Source organism: Onthophagus taurus, chromosome 5, assembly GCF_036711975.1.
Source record: "Onthophagus taurus isolate NC chromosome 5, IU_Otau_3.0, whole genome shotgun sequence".
Lineage (NCBI taxonomy): Eukaryota > Metazoa > Arthropoda > Insecta > Coleoptera > Scarabaeidae > Onthophagus > Onthophagus taurus.
In genome coordinates this window covers 11217322-11235785 of record NC_091970.1, presented here as the reverse complement: position 1 = coordinate 11235785, position 18464 = coordinate 11217322, and the positions used below count along the sequence as shown (strand labels likewise).

The 18464-nt window shown below is 36.8% G+C and overlaps 2 protein-coding genes across 5 annotated transcripts in view; one reads left to right on the top strand and one right to left on the bottom strand.

Annotated features, from left to right (window-relative positions):
- Positions 1 to 18464, bottom strand: part of LOC111419570 (Shaker cognate w) — a 218128-nt gene that overhangs the window by 96224 nt on the left and 103440 nt on the right. The gene's annotated exons all lie outside the window — the stretch shown is intronic.
- LOC139429801 (uncharacterized) lies at positions 8842 to 11840 on the top strand. The gene is made up of 3 exons (XM_071196008.1): positions 8842 to 9746; positions 10039 to 11035; positions 11478 to 11840. The coding sequence occupies exons 1-3, from the start codon at positions 8842 to 8844 to the stop codon at positions 11838 to 11840; spliced, it is 2265 nt and encodes a 754-aa protein (XP_071052109.1).

The window sequence follows — 18464 nt, the reverse complement described above, 5'->3', positions numbered from 1 at the left end:
AAAAAAACGTATCATCTCTATTTTTAATGGTAATGATATGATGTGTATGTTAAATTGAAGCTTGGAGATCCTAGTTTATGATATGATATAAAAACTGTATGACAATATTAATAAAATTTCCTAAAAAAAGGTATTAAAGAGAACACTGTCAATTTTGCAAAATAAAATGACGTCATATTTTCAAAAAATCGTATCATCTCTGTTTTTAATGGTAATGATATGATGTATATGTTAAATAAAAGCTTGGAGATTCTAGTTTATGATTTGATATAAAAACTATATGACAATATTAATAAAATTCCCTGAAAAAAGGTATTAAAGAAAACACTGTCACATTTGCAAATATAAAATGACATCATATTTTCAAAAAATCGTATCATCTCTATTTTTAATGGTAATGATATGATGTATATGTTAAATTAATGATTGGAGATCCTAGTTTATGATATGATATAAAAAACTCTATGATAATATTAATAAAATTTCCAAAAAAAGGTATTACAGGAAACACTGTCAAACTTGTAGATATAAAATGACATAGTATTTTCAAAAAATCATATCATCTTTATTTTTGGCGGTAATGATTTGATGTATATGTTAAATTGAAGCTTAAAGATTCTAGTTTATGATGTGATATAAAAAACTAGAAAAACCTAGAGTAATAGAGAGGGAATACAGTGTGTTAATTCATATATCATTGCAGGTATGCAACCAATATCACAATGTTGGTATTGCAACACGTAAATCTCGTATTGCAATAAAAATACTGTGATATTGGTTGAATACTTGCAATGATTAAAATTTGAGTCAAAAAAAATTATAACATATATGTACGATTTCTAGCAATTCACTGATAATATGAAACTGCATTCATGTTTTTATGGGCTTCCCAGCTTGGTTCCAGGGAATTGACCACGTATTTCAGTTTAGCTTCATTACTTGTGTTGTACGCTTCGTAGAGATTTCTATTAGGGCCTTTTGTGTTGAACGCTATGAGTGCTGTTCCGAAAATACGTGCTCAAAGAACCTTACCGAAGACGAGATATTGATGCTACTGGATAATGATGATCCAGAATTCGACAATTTTCTGCAAGAAAACGAGGATGATGAAATTTCTAGTGATAGTTTAGATTAAATTGATGGCGTAGCGAAAGATGGCCAAAAAATCCAAAAAATAGAAAAGTTGGGAGATCTCGAACAAATATATTGAACGTTACTCCTGGTCTAATGGCTTACAGTTCTGGAATTTCTAGCTCTACGAACGATCTAATGCTGGCAACCCTCTGATACCAAGAACATTTTTCCCAACAAGTAATAATGAAATATTGGTCAATATTAGACTTTTACTTACAATAGGTGCTCTGAAAAGTAGTAAGGAATCTGTTGACATGTTATGGTGTACCGATTCCAGCTACTATGTTTCGTAATCGTTACCACAAACTCACGCGATCCTTTCGTTTTTATAATTTCGAAACTAGATAAGAGAGAAGAGAAAACGACAAACTGGCTGCGATTAGAGAGATATTTGATATACTTGACTGTTGATGTAGTTGATCAGCTTGCTCAACAATATTCAACACAAAGGAAGACCAACATATGGCCATTGACCCTATTTATCATATTCTGGATATAGTATATATATAGTATATGCCATCAATGCATCCAAGACGTGGATGTTCGCTAATTCCGGCTGTAAAGAAGATGATAAAAATGCATCAAGAAAATTTCTGCTGTAGTTGGGAAAGAAAACATTATTCGTCGTTACAACAACAAATATATACAACGCCAACCAAAAGAGCTTATGATGCAAGATGTATTAGAAGTACAAAGAACCAACCCGCTATGAACACAACAGCCACTAAAACAAAAGTACAAGACCGTTATTATCTCTGTTGCAAAAAACATGACAGAAAGATAAAGCAACAGTGTACTCTGTGCAGAATGTTTGTTTGTGCTGAACATTCCTCAAAAAAATTGTTTGTTAAAAAGTTAAATGTTTCTATTTGATATTTTTACTAATTAAAGTTTTCGTTCCATAGTGTTAGTCTTTCTAGATGTCTATAACAATTTAGTGTCCTTGTAATAACAAAAAATGGTTATTTTGATTTGTTTTAGGCTTTCAAATATTGGGGTGCAAATGCATCCCATCTGGTAATTATCGTAAGAAAAATAGATTGGGAGGATGAGGGTTAAGTGAATAATGAATTAAAAAGGAACATAAATAAGTCATCCGGGAAGAGGTAGGTTTCGTCCAATCGGAAAAGATGGTCCTGGTGTGTGTTCCAGATACAGGACGTCGCGCCTTTATTTTTTTTATGTAGGTAAGATAAGGCGCGACGTCCTGTCTGGAACGTAAAAAAGTTTAATGCTAAAAACTCGACTGTTCGAGAGCGCTAAAATTCAGCTAAATAAACAATATATATCAGTAAATGCTCTTGTATATATAGATATTCGCGATAATTATCTAAAGCAAAAATTCGCTTCAACGCTGTCGATGCAACTTCATCAAGTTCGACAACTAAATAAATCGGTAACTGAATTTGGTAAGGAGATCGAACAATTGCTAAGTGATTTAAAATTATCATTGGTGAGAGATGATGACAATCTTTTGATATCTTTACGCGAAGTAAATAAAAAATAGCAATTATTACTTTTTATAATCGTGTTAGAAACCAAGATTTGCGAACGATTTTAAAATCAAGAAATTGTACATCATTAAAAGATGTGATCTTTGTGGCATTAGGATAAATCGTCATCTTCAAATATTCTTCCGGATCCAAGAAAAATTATGGTTGTTAGAGATTATCCTGTTCCAAACGAATGTAAAAGAGTTATTGCTTTCGCGAGTTACTACCGAAAATTTATTCCAAATTTTGCAAAAATGGTAGAATGTAATTAAATAGAGAATTAAAGTGGGACGAACAATGTCAAAAATCTTTTTGTTTAGTTCACCTATTTTGCAATATCCTAATTTTAATCAGTCAAACGAATTTACATTAACAACAGTTGCATCTGGTTATGCGATTGGTGTAGTACTATAAAATGCAGATAATAAACCAGTAGCATACGCCAGTAGAGCATTAAACAAGTCACAGATCAATTATGCAACAATAGAAAAAGAGCTTTTAGCTATTTTTTGGGCTGTAAAATACGTTTCACCATATTTGTATGGGAAAAAATTTTGAATTTATATTAACCATAGACCGTTGACATATCTTTTTGGAGTGAAAATTCTGAAGCTCTGCATCGCCGCAGAAAAGATCTTTTTACTAGCCGTGCAAATCTCCTTGCATTTATTTCGTCTGCTGCTGTAAAATATTGTGGCGTAATACAGCAAGATTTTCAATCGGTTTTTCTTTTATGCAACCTCAATAAAAAAAAATCAAGGACGGATTTAGGTCCGGAGAACGAGGAGGCTACGTAATCGAACTAAGGCGGCCACCCAATCCATCTTTCAGGATATTCTGTATTCAAGTAATCCTGTACAGTACAGGACGAGCATAATGAGCTGGGAAACCATCTTGTTGAAAATACATTTCTTCATAGATGCACATCTTGTGCATATTATTTTGGAGAAAATACAAATAGGTAATAATATTTTACATGGAAAGAAAAATGGCAAGTTTTGCACCATTTTGGATTCTTGACCATCCGTTAAAATTACTTGCCAAGAGTGTTGTACTAATCCTTTTTTAGAAAAGGTGTGTCAAATTTAATAGAAATTACTTTATTCAACCTTAATCAATCTAATATTTTTTCCGCAAAAGTAACGACTTTTATTGTTTACGGGACACCTGTATAAAAGTTACAAATCAATATAATGCGGAACATACGGGACACCTGTATAGTACCATTATTACTTAATTAGAGTCAAAATAAAGGATTATTACAAAAAAGATCGGTTATTGTATGTTTTTTTTTTATGTATGATGTATCATACGCTAGAAAGTTAAAATTTGTGAGAGTTACTGCTTGGATATCCTTAAATAGAGTGGCTACATCGGTCTATCTTATACAGGGTGTTCAAAAATGTGTTGAAATATCATTTTTTGTCTAGTTTCTAAATCTACATCTTCTAACAACTCTGGCAACTCTTCTTTTAAAAAAGTTTACTAACCCGTTACTTTTAAAAATAGCTTCATCACTAAATAGCAACGATGATACGAAAAGAGGGTTTTCATTTATTTCATCTAAAGTTGTCGTACAGAAAACTACTTTGTTAGCAAAATCATCTCCATGAAATTCTTGGTGGTAGTTGTGAAGGCTTATAATTCAGTTTGGTGGGGTTTAGAGGGGCGACGGTCCAATGATAAGATTCTAAATGGAGAAGGAAGGGAGATGCTGAGGTGGGTAGAGGAGAGAGGATGGGATATATTGAATGGGAATATGGAGGAAGGAGATGAAGGGGAATATACCTATACGGGTGCAAGGGGGGCGTCCGTGATAGACTATATGGTAGTGGACCAAGGAATGTGGGAGAGGATAGAAACATTTAGGATTGGTAGAGTCGGATCACCAGCCTCTAGAAGTGTGCATAAAGGGATCGAGGGGAAGAAGGAACAGAAAGATAATGGAACATGGTGGAAAATACATTAGGGTAGATTGGTGGAAATAGGGGATAGAACATTATAGGGGAAACTTGACAAGCGTATCTTGGCTCCTTAATGCCATTCATGTACTTTGTCGCTAACGTGGGACATCCTGTATATGTATATTACTTTACGTTGTGTTGCTATTTTATCAACTATATGATTCGTTGTGTCGTATCGCACTTTATTAAGTACAACTTTAGAAGATTTAGGTTCCGGAACAGCTACATAATCTGGAGCGGTTAGAATTGCTTACTATTCTTCCTATAAAATCGAGTAGCAATGTTTTACGACGAATCGGTATAGTAACCACATATTTACTAGAGAGCCATTTAGGCAAAATCGTACGTATGGCCAATACCATTTTATAGATCCTACTCTGATTCTATAAAAACCCCACCCATTTTTGGAATGATAATATCATTCCAACGTATTGTGTTAGAGAAATGTGAATATAGGCGCGAAGGAACGATAGTTTTCAGGCGTGGGGAGGGAAAACAGTACGAGATGAGACGTGGGTCAGTTAAGACCGTTTTGTGTGTTACATCCTTTGTATTATTATTTCTATCATTAAACAAGTAAAATAAGTGAGATTATTTTAATTTCGGCCACCCTAACAAAGCAGCGGAGGGATAGTGCAAGAATCGAGTGCCACAGGACGGAGAACGAAACCTACGAAATTGAGAAATATTGACGACGGACATTGCAATAACGGACAACATAAAGCAGCGACCCAACGACGAGAGCGGGTAAGTTGTGAACTGTCAGTTGCAATATCTGAACGGTCGGTGTCGATATTTCAAGGTTGATTGAACGAATTGCGCTACGTACCAAGAGAGGTCACCAGCGAAAACGTCAATGGTTGACAGAAACAATCCGAAACAACAAGAAAAGAATCTTAAGTTTTTCTTGACGAAATTGTACCAAATGGCGGACGAAAAGACAAATATTATACCCAGCATGGACGATATACATTGCGATTCACAAGGAATGGTAGCAAATTCGACCGACATTGACGAATTGAATACCCTGGATGCAACGGGTGATGCAAGATATCCGATCGAATGGGAGAAACAATTGTTAAAACCTGAATGGGACCTTTTAAAGCGAGAACGGGAGTTACTGGAGCGACAGAGAACCCTTGAATTAGGTACTGAAGAACGACAAATGACACAAACAGGTAACATGTCACAATTATTACCAGAATTTGATCCAGATAAACTAGACGGATTAACAGCACCACAATGGGTTCAAAAAGTGGAACATTTAATAGATTCATTTCAATGGAATCATAATATTGTACTGTTTAATGCCATCTCAAAGTTACGTGGAGCCGCAAAGCTCTGGTTTGAAGGATACTGAGGATCATTGTCCGATTGGCTTGCTTTCCGGAACCAAATTATTACTGATTTTCCTACACTAACTGACGACGCTGACATACACTTTGAATTGACCAAACGTAAGAAACGAAGTAATGAAAGTTATGAGCACTATGTGTACGATGTAAAAGCCATTGCGAGTAAGGGAACGATAAGTGAACGAGCTGTAATAATAGTTACTTATGTATCAAGTCGGCAAAGTGATGCTTTATCGAACGAGTCTGACTTTGCGAGTCGAGCGAGCGAACCGAGTAAACAGGCGAGTTCGATAAAGACACTTTGATGACGTGTTGCATACAACATTTTATCGCCAACCGCAAAATTTAACGATATGAAGATATTCTATCTTACCAATATCAAACGATTTGTTTTGTTAATATACATCGGTAAAGTTACACTATGTTTCAAAGGTCGGTAGTATAGTGGAGAGGGAAGTGCGCTTTCATACAGAAGGTACCGGGTTCAAATCCAGCTGTTCAACGGCATTTTTTTCAAATTGACAGCAATTAGCGGCAGGTAAAGTACTTTGTCTGCCGCTAAATGCACAGTTTACTAGATAGTAGCACAAAGTGTCACTTTACTGCCGCAAATGGATAGCATAAAGTATGGTTTTGCTGCCGGTTGGCGATAATAGTATATTGTTTTATATGGAAGAGAAGCAGTGCTTTTTATGGCGTGGTCTGTCGCTTAGCGACGAACGCAGTGAGTCGCTAATGACAGATGAGCCGTTAAAATTGTGGCGTGTCCGACAGTTTGCCGGACGAACGAAGTGAGTCCGGCAATGACGGACCAGCCACAAACGAATCTGCTTCTCTTCCGAATAAAACATAGTATTTTTTCTTCAAACGTTGCAAATAATACGGCGCTAAAGTGAAATGTTCTTCAACGTTATGGCGGTAAAGTGAAATTTACTTTAGCGCCATAACGCTGAAGTACTTTTTTGCTATGTTGATCTTAGCAACCGTCGTTATGCAACAATGACTTACTTCTACCGCGAGTAAACACGACAACAAAGTTGTCATTTAATGACGTTTGAAGAAAAAATATATTATTTCTGGAATAATGGATAAGGATTTAGCGAGGTTATTAGCGGTGAGTTATCCAAATGATACACATGAATTATTAGTAAAAATTAAAAATTATGAGAGCACTAACCACCTGCATGTGAGACAAGCTGTTTCCGCACCCACTACATCAAGCTCTACGATGACAGTTAATAAGGCTGATCTTGTCAAAACATTTGAGTATTCTGAAAAGAAATGCTACAATTGCAACGAATATGGCCATATCGCTTTGAAATGTCCAAAACCACAGAAAAAACTTCGTTGTTATACATGCGAACGTGTCGGACACAAACAAAAAGACTGTAGATGGACAGATAAGAGAAATGTCAATCGTATTAGAGTTTTACCAGAACCACTAGATACACTGTTGGAAATAATTCACGAGCACACCCTGTATAATCTGAACGCGTGTGTCTAGCGCAATAAAATTTGGTATGGAAGTAGTACTAAAGTAGTGTAACTTACTCTCACATGGAGAGCGGCATAACTCTGCTGGGAGGAGAAACATCAATAGCGAGAGTATCCCCGTGAGCTTCGCGTACCATCGCTACACGACGTGGCATGGAGTCTATAAGTCGCTGTATTGTAGCGAGAGGGATGGCCAACCATGCCACCTCAACTCACCTCCATAGTTCCTCAACGTTAGCCAAGGAAGCCGGATAACGTAGAAGTCTCCGACCAGTCATGTCCCAAACATGTTCGATCGGATTCAGATGCGGAAACCAAGCTAGCCATGGAAGCATTCGTATATGGTGCTCTTCCACAAAGGTCTGTACAACACGCCCGATGTGCTGTCGTACGTTGTCGTGCATGTATAGCAGGCCTGGGAGCCGCCGAACGTAGGGAAGCACAACGGACCGTAGCACCTCATCTACGTATCGTTGACCCGTCATGGTCTGCTATACACGCAGCAGATGTGTACGTCCACCATATGTAATCGCACCCCATACCATAATGCTCGGTTGTCGGTGGATAGGGCGTTCTTGCACATACTGCTCGAGTAGACGATCACCACGGCTCCGACGAACTAAAATTCGCGCATCACCGGTGCTCAATTCGAATCTTGATTCGTCGGAAAACAAAATGTCCCTCTACTCGGCAACCTACTAATGCCTAGCGTCGACCCACTCGTGACGTATGCTGCGGTGCTCGGGTGTTACTGGAATCCGCTGTATCGCACGACGCGCTCGCAGTCCACTATCTACCAAACTACGCGAACTATACGGCGGACAGTTCGCGTAGTGAGTGCACCTTCCCATGCCGGTGGTAAAACAGCTACAAGTTGTCTTGAGGAGGACACACACGACGCTAAAGCGCTGAGCACAAGAGCGCGATCCTCGTGTGCTGGGGACGCATAGGGCCTACCTCAGACCATTCTCGCCATGCCCGTTGCAATGCCGATAACGATCGCTCGAGACGACGCGCAATTTCACAGAACGGTACACCCTCAATGTGCATACCCACAAACATTCCTCGCTCAAACTCGCTTAAGTAACGCGATCGCCCATCCATTGCGCACAGAGTACGATAACAATGTGGTTCCTCACACCACACTAAAAACGACCGGTATTTTCCATCCACTTGGGTTTCCATAGCGACGGAATGTTCCACTTGGAAGGGTGGCTCAGACAACAATACCGCGACGGAACAACTCGAAACTCTCTGAATAAACTCGTCTACAGTAAACCTTTGTGCTCCGCAAATATTATGGACTTATCTTCACGCGTTCAGATTATACAGGGTGTGCTCGTGAATTATTTCCAACAGTGTATGTACCATAAGATAGTAGACGTCGATGGACAAAAATTAATGGCATTTATAGATTTGGGAAGTGATGTTGTGACTCTAAGAGAAGACGCCCACGATTTAAATACTAAGTATGACCGAGTGAATTTAAGGCTCCGAGGTTTTGGGAACGGTGAAAGCCAAACGATTGGAAAGAAACATTCCAGAATTATTATTGACGAAGCCAGTATAGATGTTGATGTCTACATTGTACCTAATGAAGCCCAAGATGAACAAATAATAATTGGACGCGGGATGCTGATAACAAAAGATGAAACGAAATTAGTGATTGAACGTAAAAACGATGAAACGATAAACGAAGAAAGAGAAAACGATGAAACAATAAATGTAGAGACAGAAAACGAGGGAAGCATAAACGAACAATCAAAGAACATGGATTCGATGATTAATGAGAACGAAGAAACAACGTACGAGAAAAATTTAAAAGTAAGACTCGAACTAGAAGAACAGGAGATGAACGACGAAATAATAAGCAACGATAGTAACGAGTGTAATTCAAGAAATGTGACTAACAACTTTTGTTATCCTGTGAACAAAACTTTGAACGATTACGAGAAACAACAATTGCGAGGATTAATCAGTAGAAACGAAATGTGTTTTGCAACCGGATTTGCAAATATTGGACTGACAAGTGATATCGAAATGAAAATAGAACTTACATCCGACACACCCGTTACGTCACGACCTTACCGATTGCCGTATAGACATCGCGAAATTGTGACAAAAACTGTAACTGAACTATTCCAAGCCGGAATAATTTGTGAGTCTAATTCGTCATATTCAAGTCCGGTAGTGTTAGTCTCGAAGAAAACGGGCGGGGAAAGAATGTGCGTGGACTATCGTCGTTTAAACGCAGTGACAAAGAAAGAATATGTACCGATGACGAACATAGACGAAAAACTCGATCAGTTAGCCGGAAATCGTTATTTTACAACATTAGACCTCGCGAGTGGTTACTGAAAAGGGACTAATTTTAAATCTCTCCAAGTGTAGCTTCTTGATGGACCAAGTTGAGTATTTGGGTTTTGAAGCATCCTAGGAAGGGGTTCGTCCAGGTCATTCGAAGATTGACGCTATCAAACAGTTCAAACGTCCTACCAACGTAACAGAAGTTCGACAATTTTTGGGAATTGCGGGATTTTTCCGACGATTCATTCAAAATTATGCTTTAATTGTAAAACCATTAACAATACTTACAAGAAAAGACAACGATTGGCATTGGGAAGAAGAACAAGAACGAGCATTCCAGAGCGTGAAAGACGAATTAGCCAAACGACCCATACTTACCTTATATGATTCAAATGCTGATTTCGAAATTCACACGGACGCTAGCAAAATAGGCTTGGCGGGAATCCTGTTTCAGTCGAAGCCCAATGAAGTTATGAAACCTGTTTCCTATTTTAGCCGCCAGACTTCCGAATTAGAGCAGAAGTTTCACAGCTACGAGCTGGAAGCTTTGGCCGTTGTTGAGTCACTGGAACGATTTCGAGTTTACGTGTTGGGAAGGAAATTTAAAGTAGTTACTGATTGCAACTCTTTAAAGATGATGATGAAAAAGAAGGATATTACCCCACGAATTGGTCGATGGATACTCAAATTACAAGAATATGACTTTGAGGTCGAACATCGAATTGGAACTCTAATGGCACACGTCGACGTCCTTAGCCGAAATCCACATGAACCAGCCCGAGAGGTTAAAATTGCAGACTTTAACGTACTTACCCTTCATATTGATAACAGCGATTGGCTATTAACCATGCAGCTCCAAGACCACAAGTTGAAGACTATACTCGATATTCTACGGAAACGACCACTAACCAACGAAGAAAAGCAAATTCATGAAGATTATGAACTGAAAGACAACCGAATATGCCGAAAAGCGAAGGAAGGCTTGAGATGGGTAGTTCCCAATGAGGTGCGATGGAGAGTGATCAAGGGCAGCCATGATGATATGGGACATTATGGATTGGAGAGAACACTATTACACTTACAAAAATACTTTTGGTTTTCCAGAATGAGGAAGAAAGTGAAGAGCTACATAGATTCATGCATCGAATGTGCTTATCAAAAAAATAAAACTGGAAAACTGCAAGCACAGCTACATAACATCGAACGCTTACCGATCCCATTCCACACCGTCAACGTTGATCACCTGGGACCCTTTCCCAAGAGTACAAAAGGTAACATCCATATTCTGGTATGTGTTGATATCTTTACGAAGTATCTATATATAAAAGCTGTTAAAGATACTAAGACGAGGAACGTCCTAGATGTGATGAACGAGATCGTTAGTATATTTGGACCTCCGACTAGATTAATTACGGACAGGGGTACGGCATTTACGGCGAAGAATTTTGAAGAATATTGCAGAAAAAACCATATCATACATATTCAGAATGCCACATCCACTCCACGAGCAAATGGTCAAGTGGAACAATACAATCATACAATCACCATAGCAATAAGAACGATGACTACGCGTGAAGATGGGAAAGATTGGGATGTCAAACTATCGAATATTCAGTATGCCATCAACAGTATTCCGAATAAAACTACTGGAAAGTCTGCCCATGATTTATTATTTGGTTACCAACCTAGAAATGCCCTACAAAACCGGTTAATACTAACTTTTGGAAAAGAAGAAGAGAGAAGCTTTGGAAAAGATAGAAATAACCCAGCAGAAGCAGAAAGAACGATTCGATAAAAAGTGTGTAATTCCAAGACAATACAAAGAAGGCGATATAGTTTTGATTAAGAGAGAACCGATAGCTACAGGTGAAAGCAGAAAGTTACAACCATTGTTTAAAGGTCCATACGTCATAGTTGAGACGTTAGGACAAGATCAATACGTATTGTCTGACATTGAAGGTGCTGAACGAACACAACGACCATTTAAGTCTGTTTACTCAGCCGATAGGATGAAACCATGGTGTCAACTCTCCGAAATTGAAGAAAACGCCACCATCGGGGACGATGGTGAAGGTAGCGAAGCCGAATGTTAGAGAAATGTGAATATAAGCGCGAAGGAACGATAGTTGGCAGGCGTGGGGAGGGGAAGATGAGACGTGGGTCAGTTAACACTTTCGTGACCGATCACGTATTTTTACGTTTTTATATTGTCTATAGCCAGGCGCCGCTCACGTATTTTTACGTTTATATGACATTACTTGCGGCTCCTGGCGTAACAATACGTAGCGAAGATGCCGGCCATTGGCGTTATCCTAATTGTATGTTGAGCGGACGCGAAAGTGTTAAGATCGTTTTGTGTGTTACATCCTTTGTATTATTATTTCTATTATTAAAACAAGTAAAATAAGTGAGATTAATTTAATTTCGGCCACCCTAACAAGTGATACTCTTTTTCTTCAAATTCTTCAGTGGAACTTTTTCTATTCTATCTGACCTTATTGTGCCAATGCAATTTATGTTGTTTGATTGAAATGTATGCTGCAATATCAGAGCCCAAAGTCTTTCCTTGAATTTTATCACCAGCTCCACACTACGGACTAAATTTTAGTATACACCTTCATGCTATGATGCCCATGGTACGGTTCATCTACAGAAAATGAAAGGCTGGAACATTTTCTATTATTGATTATTTACATGATCCAGTAGTGGCTGAATTTTGTCAAGTTTATTGCCAGAATCAATATTGGAATTGTCATTGAAGTGCAGGTATTTGTGAATAAGTTCAAATCTATTACGTGAATTACTTACTAAACTGTTGTAAGTGTCAGCCTTACCAATACAGTCTACGATTAGGAACTTTGTTATAACCTGACTAAAGAAGAATAGCAAAATATTTATATAGCTCATCTGTCGTGACTCCATTTCATTGCAGCAAACCTCATAAATTCTTCATTATAGAATAATCTAAATATCGATAGGCTCAAGATTTTCATCCTTTATTTTCTGTACAAAATTATGTGCTGGTGTTGCAGAAATTTTAACTTTATCTTATTTCTTGACGAAGTTTTTTGTTTCCCATTTTCGCCTTTTTATATTATTCCCAATTTCTTTATCTCTCAATTGTTTCTTGAAGAGCATGGCTAAAGCTATATTCATATCGTCATCATCATCAGATGTAATTTCTGATGTCTTGTGTAGTAGCACTTCTTATTTCTCATTGTCATGATTTGTGCTAAAAATTTCCATGGGGCCTCTTAGAACACCCCGTCTCCGTTGAGACTTTCTCAATGCACCAGAGGTCTTTGAATTGCAACTGGTCATCGAATAAGACACCCAGATCTCGAATAGCGCGTTCTCTGCGTATTGCTTCAACTCCCACACTATAATTAAACCGTAATGGGTTATTACATCTTGCGTAAGATACGACAACGCATTTTACTATGTTAAGATCAATTCCATTTTGTATTGACCAGGAACTGACAACCCTGTGGAACACCAGAGCCAGCAGTGAACGTATCAGATTTAAAACCGATGTAGCTCACATAGCAAAGTCTATTGGATATTTAAGATGAAATTAAATCCACGAAATCATTGGTAAATCCAAGACTGCAGAGTTTAGAAAGAAGTATTCCATGATCTAATCTATCAAATGCCTTTGTAAAATCTGTGTAAATTATATCAACTTGTTCCCGTTTATCCATGTGCTCGCTGATGAACTGCGTTACCTTTGCTAAATTAGTCATAGTTGAACGACCAGTCATAAATCCGTGCTGATGATCAGATATATATGGCCGAACACAGTAACTCATTCTGGAGTATAGCAACATTTCGAGCAATTGTTCAAAATGCTAATAGGTCGGTAATTTTCAATACTAAATCTGTCTCCCTTCTTAAAAACCGGCGTTATCCGAGTTTTTTTTCCATACTGCAGGAAAAGTTTTAGTTTTTAAGCATAAATTAAATATAAAGGTCTGCTGAGGAAGGGTGCACAATCTTTAATAATAAAACTTGGGAGACCGTCGTCGCCAGCGGTAAAGTCATTCTTTAATCGTTTCATACAGATTTCTACCTCCTTGACAGAAAATGGAGTAATGTAGAAGGATCCAGGACAGTTTATCCAAGTTACAGTTATTAATAGTTGTAAGTCCAGGATTAAAGGCTTCAGAAAACAAGACAGAGAAAGCCTACACTATTTCCAGGGGATCAGAAATTTCAGAGCAAGCAAAGGTCATACGCGAATTACCATGTTTCTGATTCACGTAACGCCAGAAATTTTTGGGGTCGGTCGATATACAATTTTCGGTATTCACGAGATAAGCCTGATAATCAGAATCTATTGCAAGATGAAAATGGGACATAATATATTCAAAATTATTTCGACTTATTGCTTCAGACACCAACACATTTTGACTGTCTCTTTTATACTGCCAGTACATTCTTCTTCGTGGTACTTGCATGTATGTTTAGCCAGCCATTATCGGACTTGACGTCTAGGTACAACCTGCTTTGTGAATTGTATAGTTGTTATAAAATAAATAACTTACTTTATTTACGAAACACTACAAGAGCTATCTATCGGAAAGCTATATCCGAAGCGAAAATTAACGCGACTAACTCTTTTATCGAAAATTCAAGTAACAAATCTTGTGCCGCATGGAAACTGATTAATGCTTAGCGGAGGGACAGAGAGAGTCAGTGCTTGGATCTGAATCCAGATGAAGTAAATAATTATTTTGTGAACATGCCTGTAACTATTGTTCGAAACTTAACTGGAGTACGAAATGATCATACCAGTGCTTGCACTATTCCGAGTAATTTGTGATTTAATGAGGTTCGCGAAATTTTTCGCGGCCTAAAAAATAATCCATCTAGAGATATCTTCGGCCTGTTAGTTAACTTCATAAAAAATAACATAAGCTTATATATTCTTCCTTTATGTAAATTAATTAATACTGCATTTAAGGAGGGAATATTCCCTGACAGCCTGAAGAAAGCCTCTGTTGTGCCGGTGTTTAAAAGTGGTAGCAAGAGCGAGGTCACTAATTATAGACCGATTAGCATCCTTCCCGTGTTCTCCAAGGTGTATGAGCGAGCGATCTATATTCGAATAATGTCTCACGTAAAAAAATATAATATATTGTATGATAATCAATTTGGATTTCAGGGGGGTAAATGTGCGGAGGATGCAATAATAAAGTTAACGAATGTTTGCATGGATACTTTCGAGAATGGCGAGTATTGTATTTCTTTGTTCTTGAACCTGTCTCGTGCCTTTGATTGTGTATCGCATACTATTCTAATACATAAATTAATAAATATATATCACTTTGATGATCTTTCTATCAGTCTCATTCACTCATATCTAAACGGGAGGACGCAGGTGACAAGAGTTAATAACTCTACATCTGACTCCTTGCCGATGTACCACAAGGACCACAAGGATCAATCTCTTATTTCTGTTGTTCTTCAATGATTTTGCTTATTACATAAAAGCAGGTCTTGATAACTGTGATTGCATCCTATATGCTGATGATGCTACAGTCTTAATAAGAGGTAGAAATAGGGATGATACTGCTAGTGGGGCTGAGTTGGCTCTGTCGAGGGCGCGGGACTGGTGCCTTGCGAACGAGCTTTGTCTTAATGAAAATAAAACTGTCACACTTCCGTTCACATTGAGGCAGATCGACGCTCCTTGTCCCGATGTAACCAAGTTTTTGGGCCTCTACAGCGCCGCTCCTGCATTGCGTTTTCACGAACATAGTGTGGAGATGGGCAAAAAAGTTAACCGTAATATATTTCTCCTAAGGCGGCTTGCAGTAACTGTTACGCCAGAAGTAGTAAAAAGTGCTTATTTTGTATTTGTTCATTCCATACTGTCTTACTCTATACTAGCATGGGGAGCAGCCCCTGAAGCTGCTCACAGGTTCGGGCTGCAGCGCAGGGCGGTAAGAATAGTAACGGGTTTAGGTTATCGTGATGATTTCAGAAATGCTTTTATTGCGCAGTCTATACTCACCATTCCATCTCTGTACGTCCTTCGCTGGGTGGGATACATCTTGGAGAGCATGAACTCCTTAAGGGGGCGGTTCAAAGCGTCCATTTTTATATACGCCGGGAGAGGTTACGTAGATGTACATTCACGACTTAATGCTACATATTTATAAAAAAGTAAATACGTAGGCTTGAAGTACATATATTACTCTACGGAATGACATATTTAGTATTCTAAAATAATCATGACGCTGACAGAAATAAATTACGAAAGTTAGTCATAATAAGGGCTTAATACAAATCGTTCTCTAGAAGAGATTAGGGACTTAAACGAGGTGGCAAATATGTCATCTAATGCTTATGTATCTTAGGAACAGATTCCGTATTCGTAAAAGTGCAATAGCTGTATGATTATTTCATGAATGTGTTTTTTCTGAAGATATGCGATTTTGTCTCAATTTTTAGTCATTACGAAAAGGTGTAAAATGGGTTGCCTAAAATCGACAAAACAGTACTAAGTAAACCTTTGGCAATTACTTTGTAGATGGCTTTAGGTACTAATTAAAAATTTAAAAAAAAAATAAATATAAAAAATAATTAATTGCCAATAAAATGTTATAAAACGTATTATAAATTGATTACTAATCTTGAGTTGGTAATAACATTTGTTCATGGCCAATTTCTCTTTTAACTACTGAGTAAATAAATATATATAACAGAAAGAAGATTTGTAGGCAATTATGAATGAGTTGCTGATCACAGTCCTTCCGCCCTAATTTTTAGTGATTATATTAACACTGAGAAAGTAAAAAATAACACAGCAAATTGTTATCAAGATATAAGAACATAAATAATCTAAAGTAAAGTAATAATAATTTGTAATAGACATAGATAACAATAATACTATTTATTCACAAAAAAAAAACGGTTCTACATTATAAAAAATAATAGAAATCAATAACAACTTTAATTTTATTTTACAATAAAAAAACCATCTTAGAATAACAATTTTTACAAAACTATTTCACAATAAAAAACCATCATATACAGGGTGTTTCGGTGACTCGGGGAATAAATGTAACCACATATACTAGAGTGAAAATGATGACGATTCATGTAAAAAAAAATTAGTAAAAGTCCTCAAATTGCAAAGATACAGGCCATTAAAGTTATGAAATTTTAACACATTTTTCTAAATATCTTAAACACTATTTATGGTAAAGCGTTGAAATTTGGTACAGCGTAAACTAACATCACGTAAAATCATTAGGCAATTTTTGAGTTGGATCGGTGCGCGGGAACAATGCTATACAGGCTGTTCATAAAGTTTGTTTGCTCAGAACTTTTTTATCCTATCATTACCCTACATTTATTTTTGCATTTTCTAATAGTAAATTTAGTTTAGAAACTTTTATCACTCTTAGAGAATATTGATAAAAACCACCGTTTCCGTATTAAATGCAAAAATGTTAGGCTCCGAATTCAATAACACTAAAAAAAATAAATAAATAAATAATTTGAATTAGCAATGACAAGTGAAAATCGAACTGAGCTGTCATAACTATTATGTATGCAACATGTCCAAGTGTAGATTTAGCTAAATCACATTTTTAATTTGCTTTAGTTGGTTTAATAAAAGAACTCAAAAACAATAAATTAAAAATCAACACTAACAGGAATAATAAGAAAAGTACATAAAATAACAAGACAAGTAATAAAAAATACTAAAGGATGTTCAAAAACTTAGATTTCTTTTTTTTAGTAATAGCACTATTGAAATCGGAACCCAACATTTTTGGATTTAACACGAAAACGGTGATTTTTATGAATATTATCTAAGAGTAATAAAAGTTTCTAAACTAAATTTACTATTAGAAACTGCAAAAATAAATGTAGGGTTATGAAAGAATAAAAAAGTTCTGAGCAAACAAACTTTAGGAACAGCCGGTAAGCATTGTTCCCGCGGACCGATCCAACTCATAAATTGCCTAACAATTTTACACGACATTGATTTATACTGTACCAAATTTCAGCGCTTTACTGTAAATAGTGTTTAAGATATTTGGAAAAATGTGTTAAAATTTCCTAACTTTGATGGCCTGTATCTTTGAAATTTGAAGACTTTTACTATTTTTTTTTACATGAATCGTCATCATTTTCGCTCTAGTATATGTGGTTAAATTTATTCCCCGAGTCACCGAAACACCCTGCATACAATATAATCAAGTGACGAATTCAGTAATGTTGTAAAATTAAATGCATGAATATTGTTGAAATATTAATCATTGACTGACGAAATTAAACCGATTTTTTTATCAATTTTATGAACCCAAGAGGTTCGAATCGCCACCTTAAAGAAAATACTAAAGAGACAAAAAAGTACCACTAAAGTATGTGCTTATAACCCATATTTTTTTATGTTAATATTACATAGCGTTAAAAAGTTCTTATAAAATAAATCAAGGGGATGGTGAATTGCATCCCCTTAGAGGGTGCTAGGGAAGTTTAAGGTATGGTTGAAAATAAGGTATCAGCCAGTAGTACATACATACAAAAATTCAAATTCTATGGTTTACTTATACTCGAAATAAAAGATAAAATGTAAATTTTTGGCTCAACTTTGACAGCTCATAGCTCGAAAACAAAAGAGTTGGGACCCTATGTTTATATAAAAAACTTGTGTTATTTTGGCAAGTACTACATCCTAGTAAAGCTTCCCGATTAAA

What these genes read in the sequence shown, in the direction of transcription:
- LOC139429801 (XM_071196008.1), top strand. Translation starts at nt 8,842, where the DNA reads ATGGCATTTATAGATTTGGGAAGTGATGTTGTGACTCTAAGAGAAGAC. An exon ending in ATAGACGAAAAACTCGATCA is followed by an intron (nt 9,747 to 10,038) that starts GTTAGCCGGAAA and finishes AATACTTACAAG; the next exon opens with AAAAGACAACGATTGGCATT. An exon ending in AAGGTAACATCCATATTCTG is followed by an intron (nt 11,036 to 11,477) that starts GTATGTGTTGAT and finishes CTTTTGGAAAAG; the next exon opens with AAGAAGAGAGAAGCTTTGGA.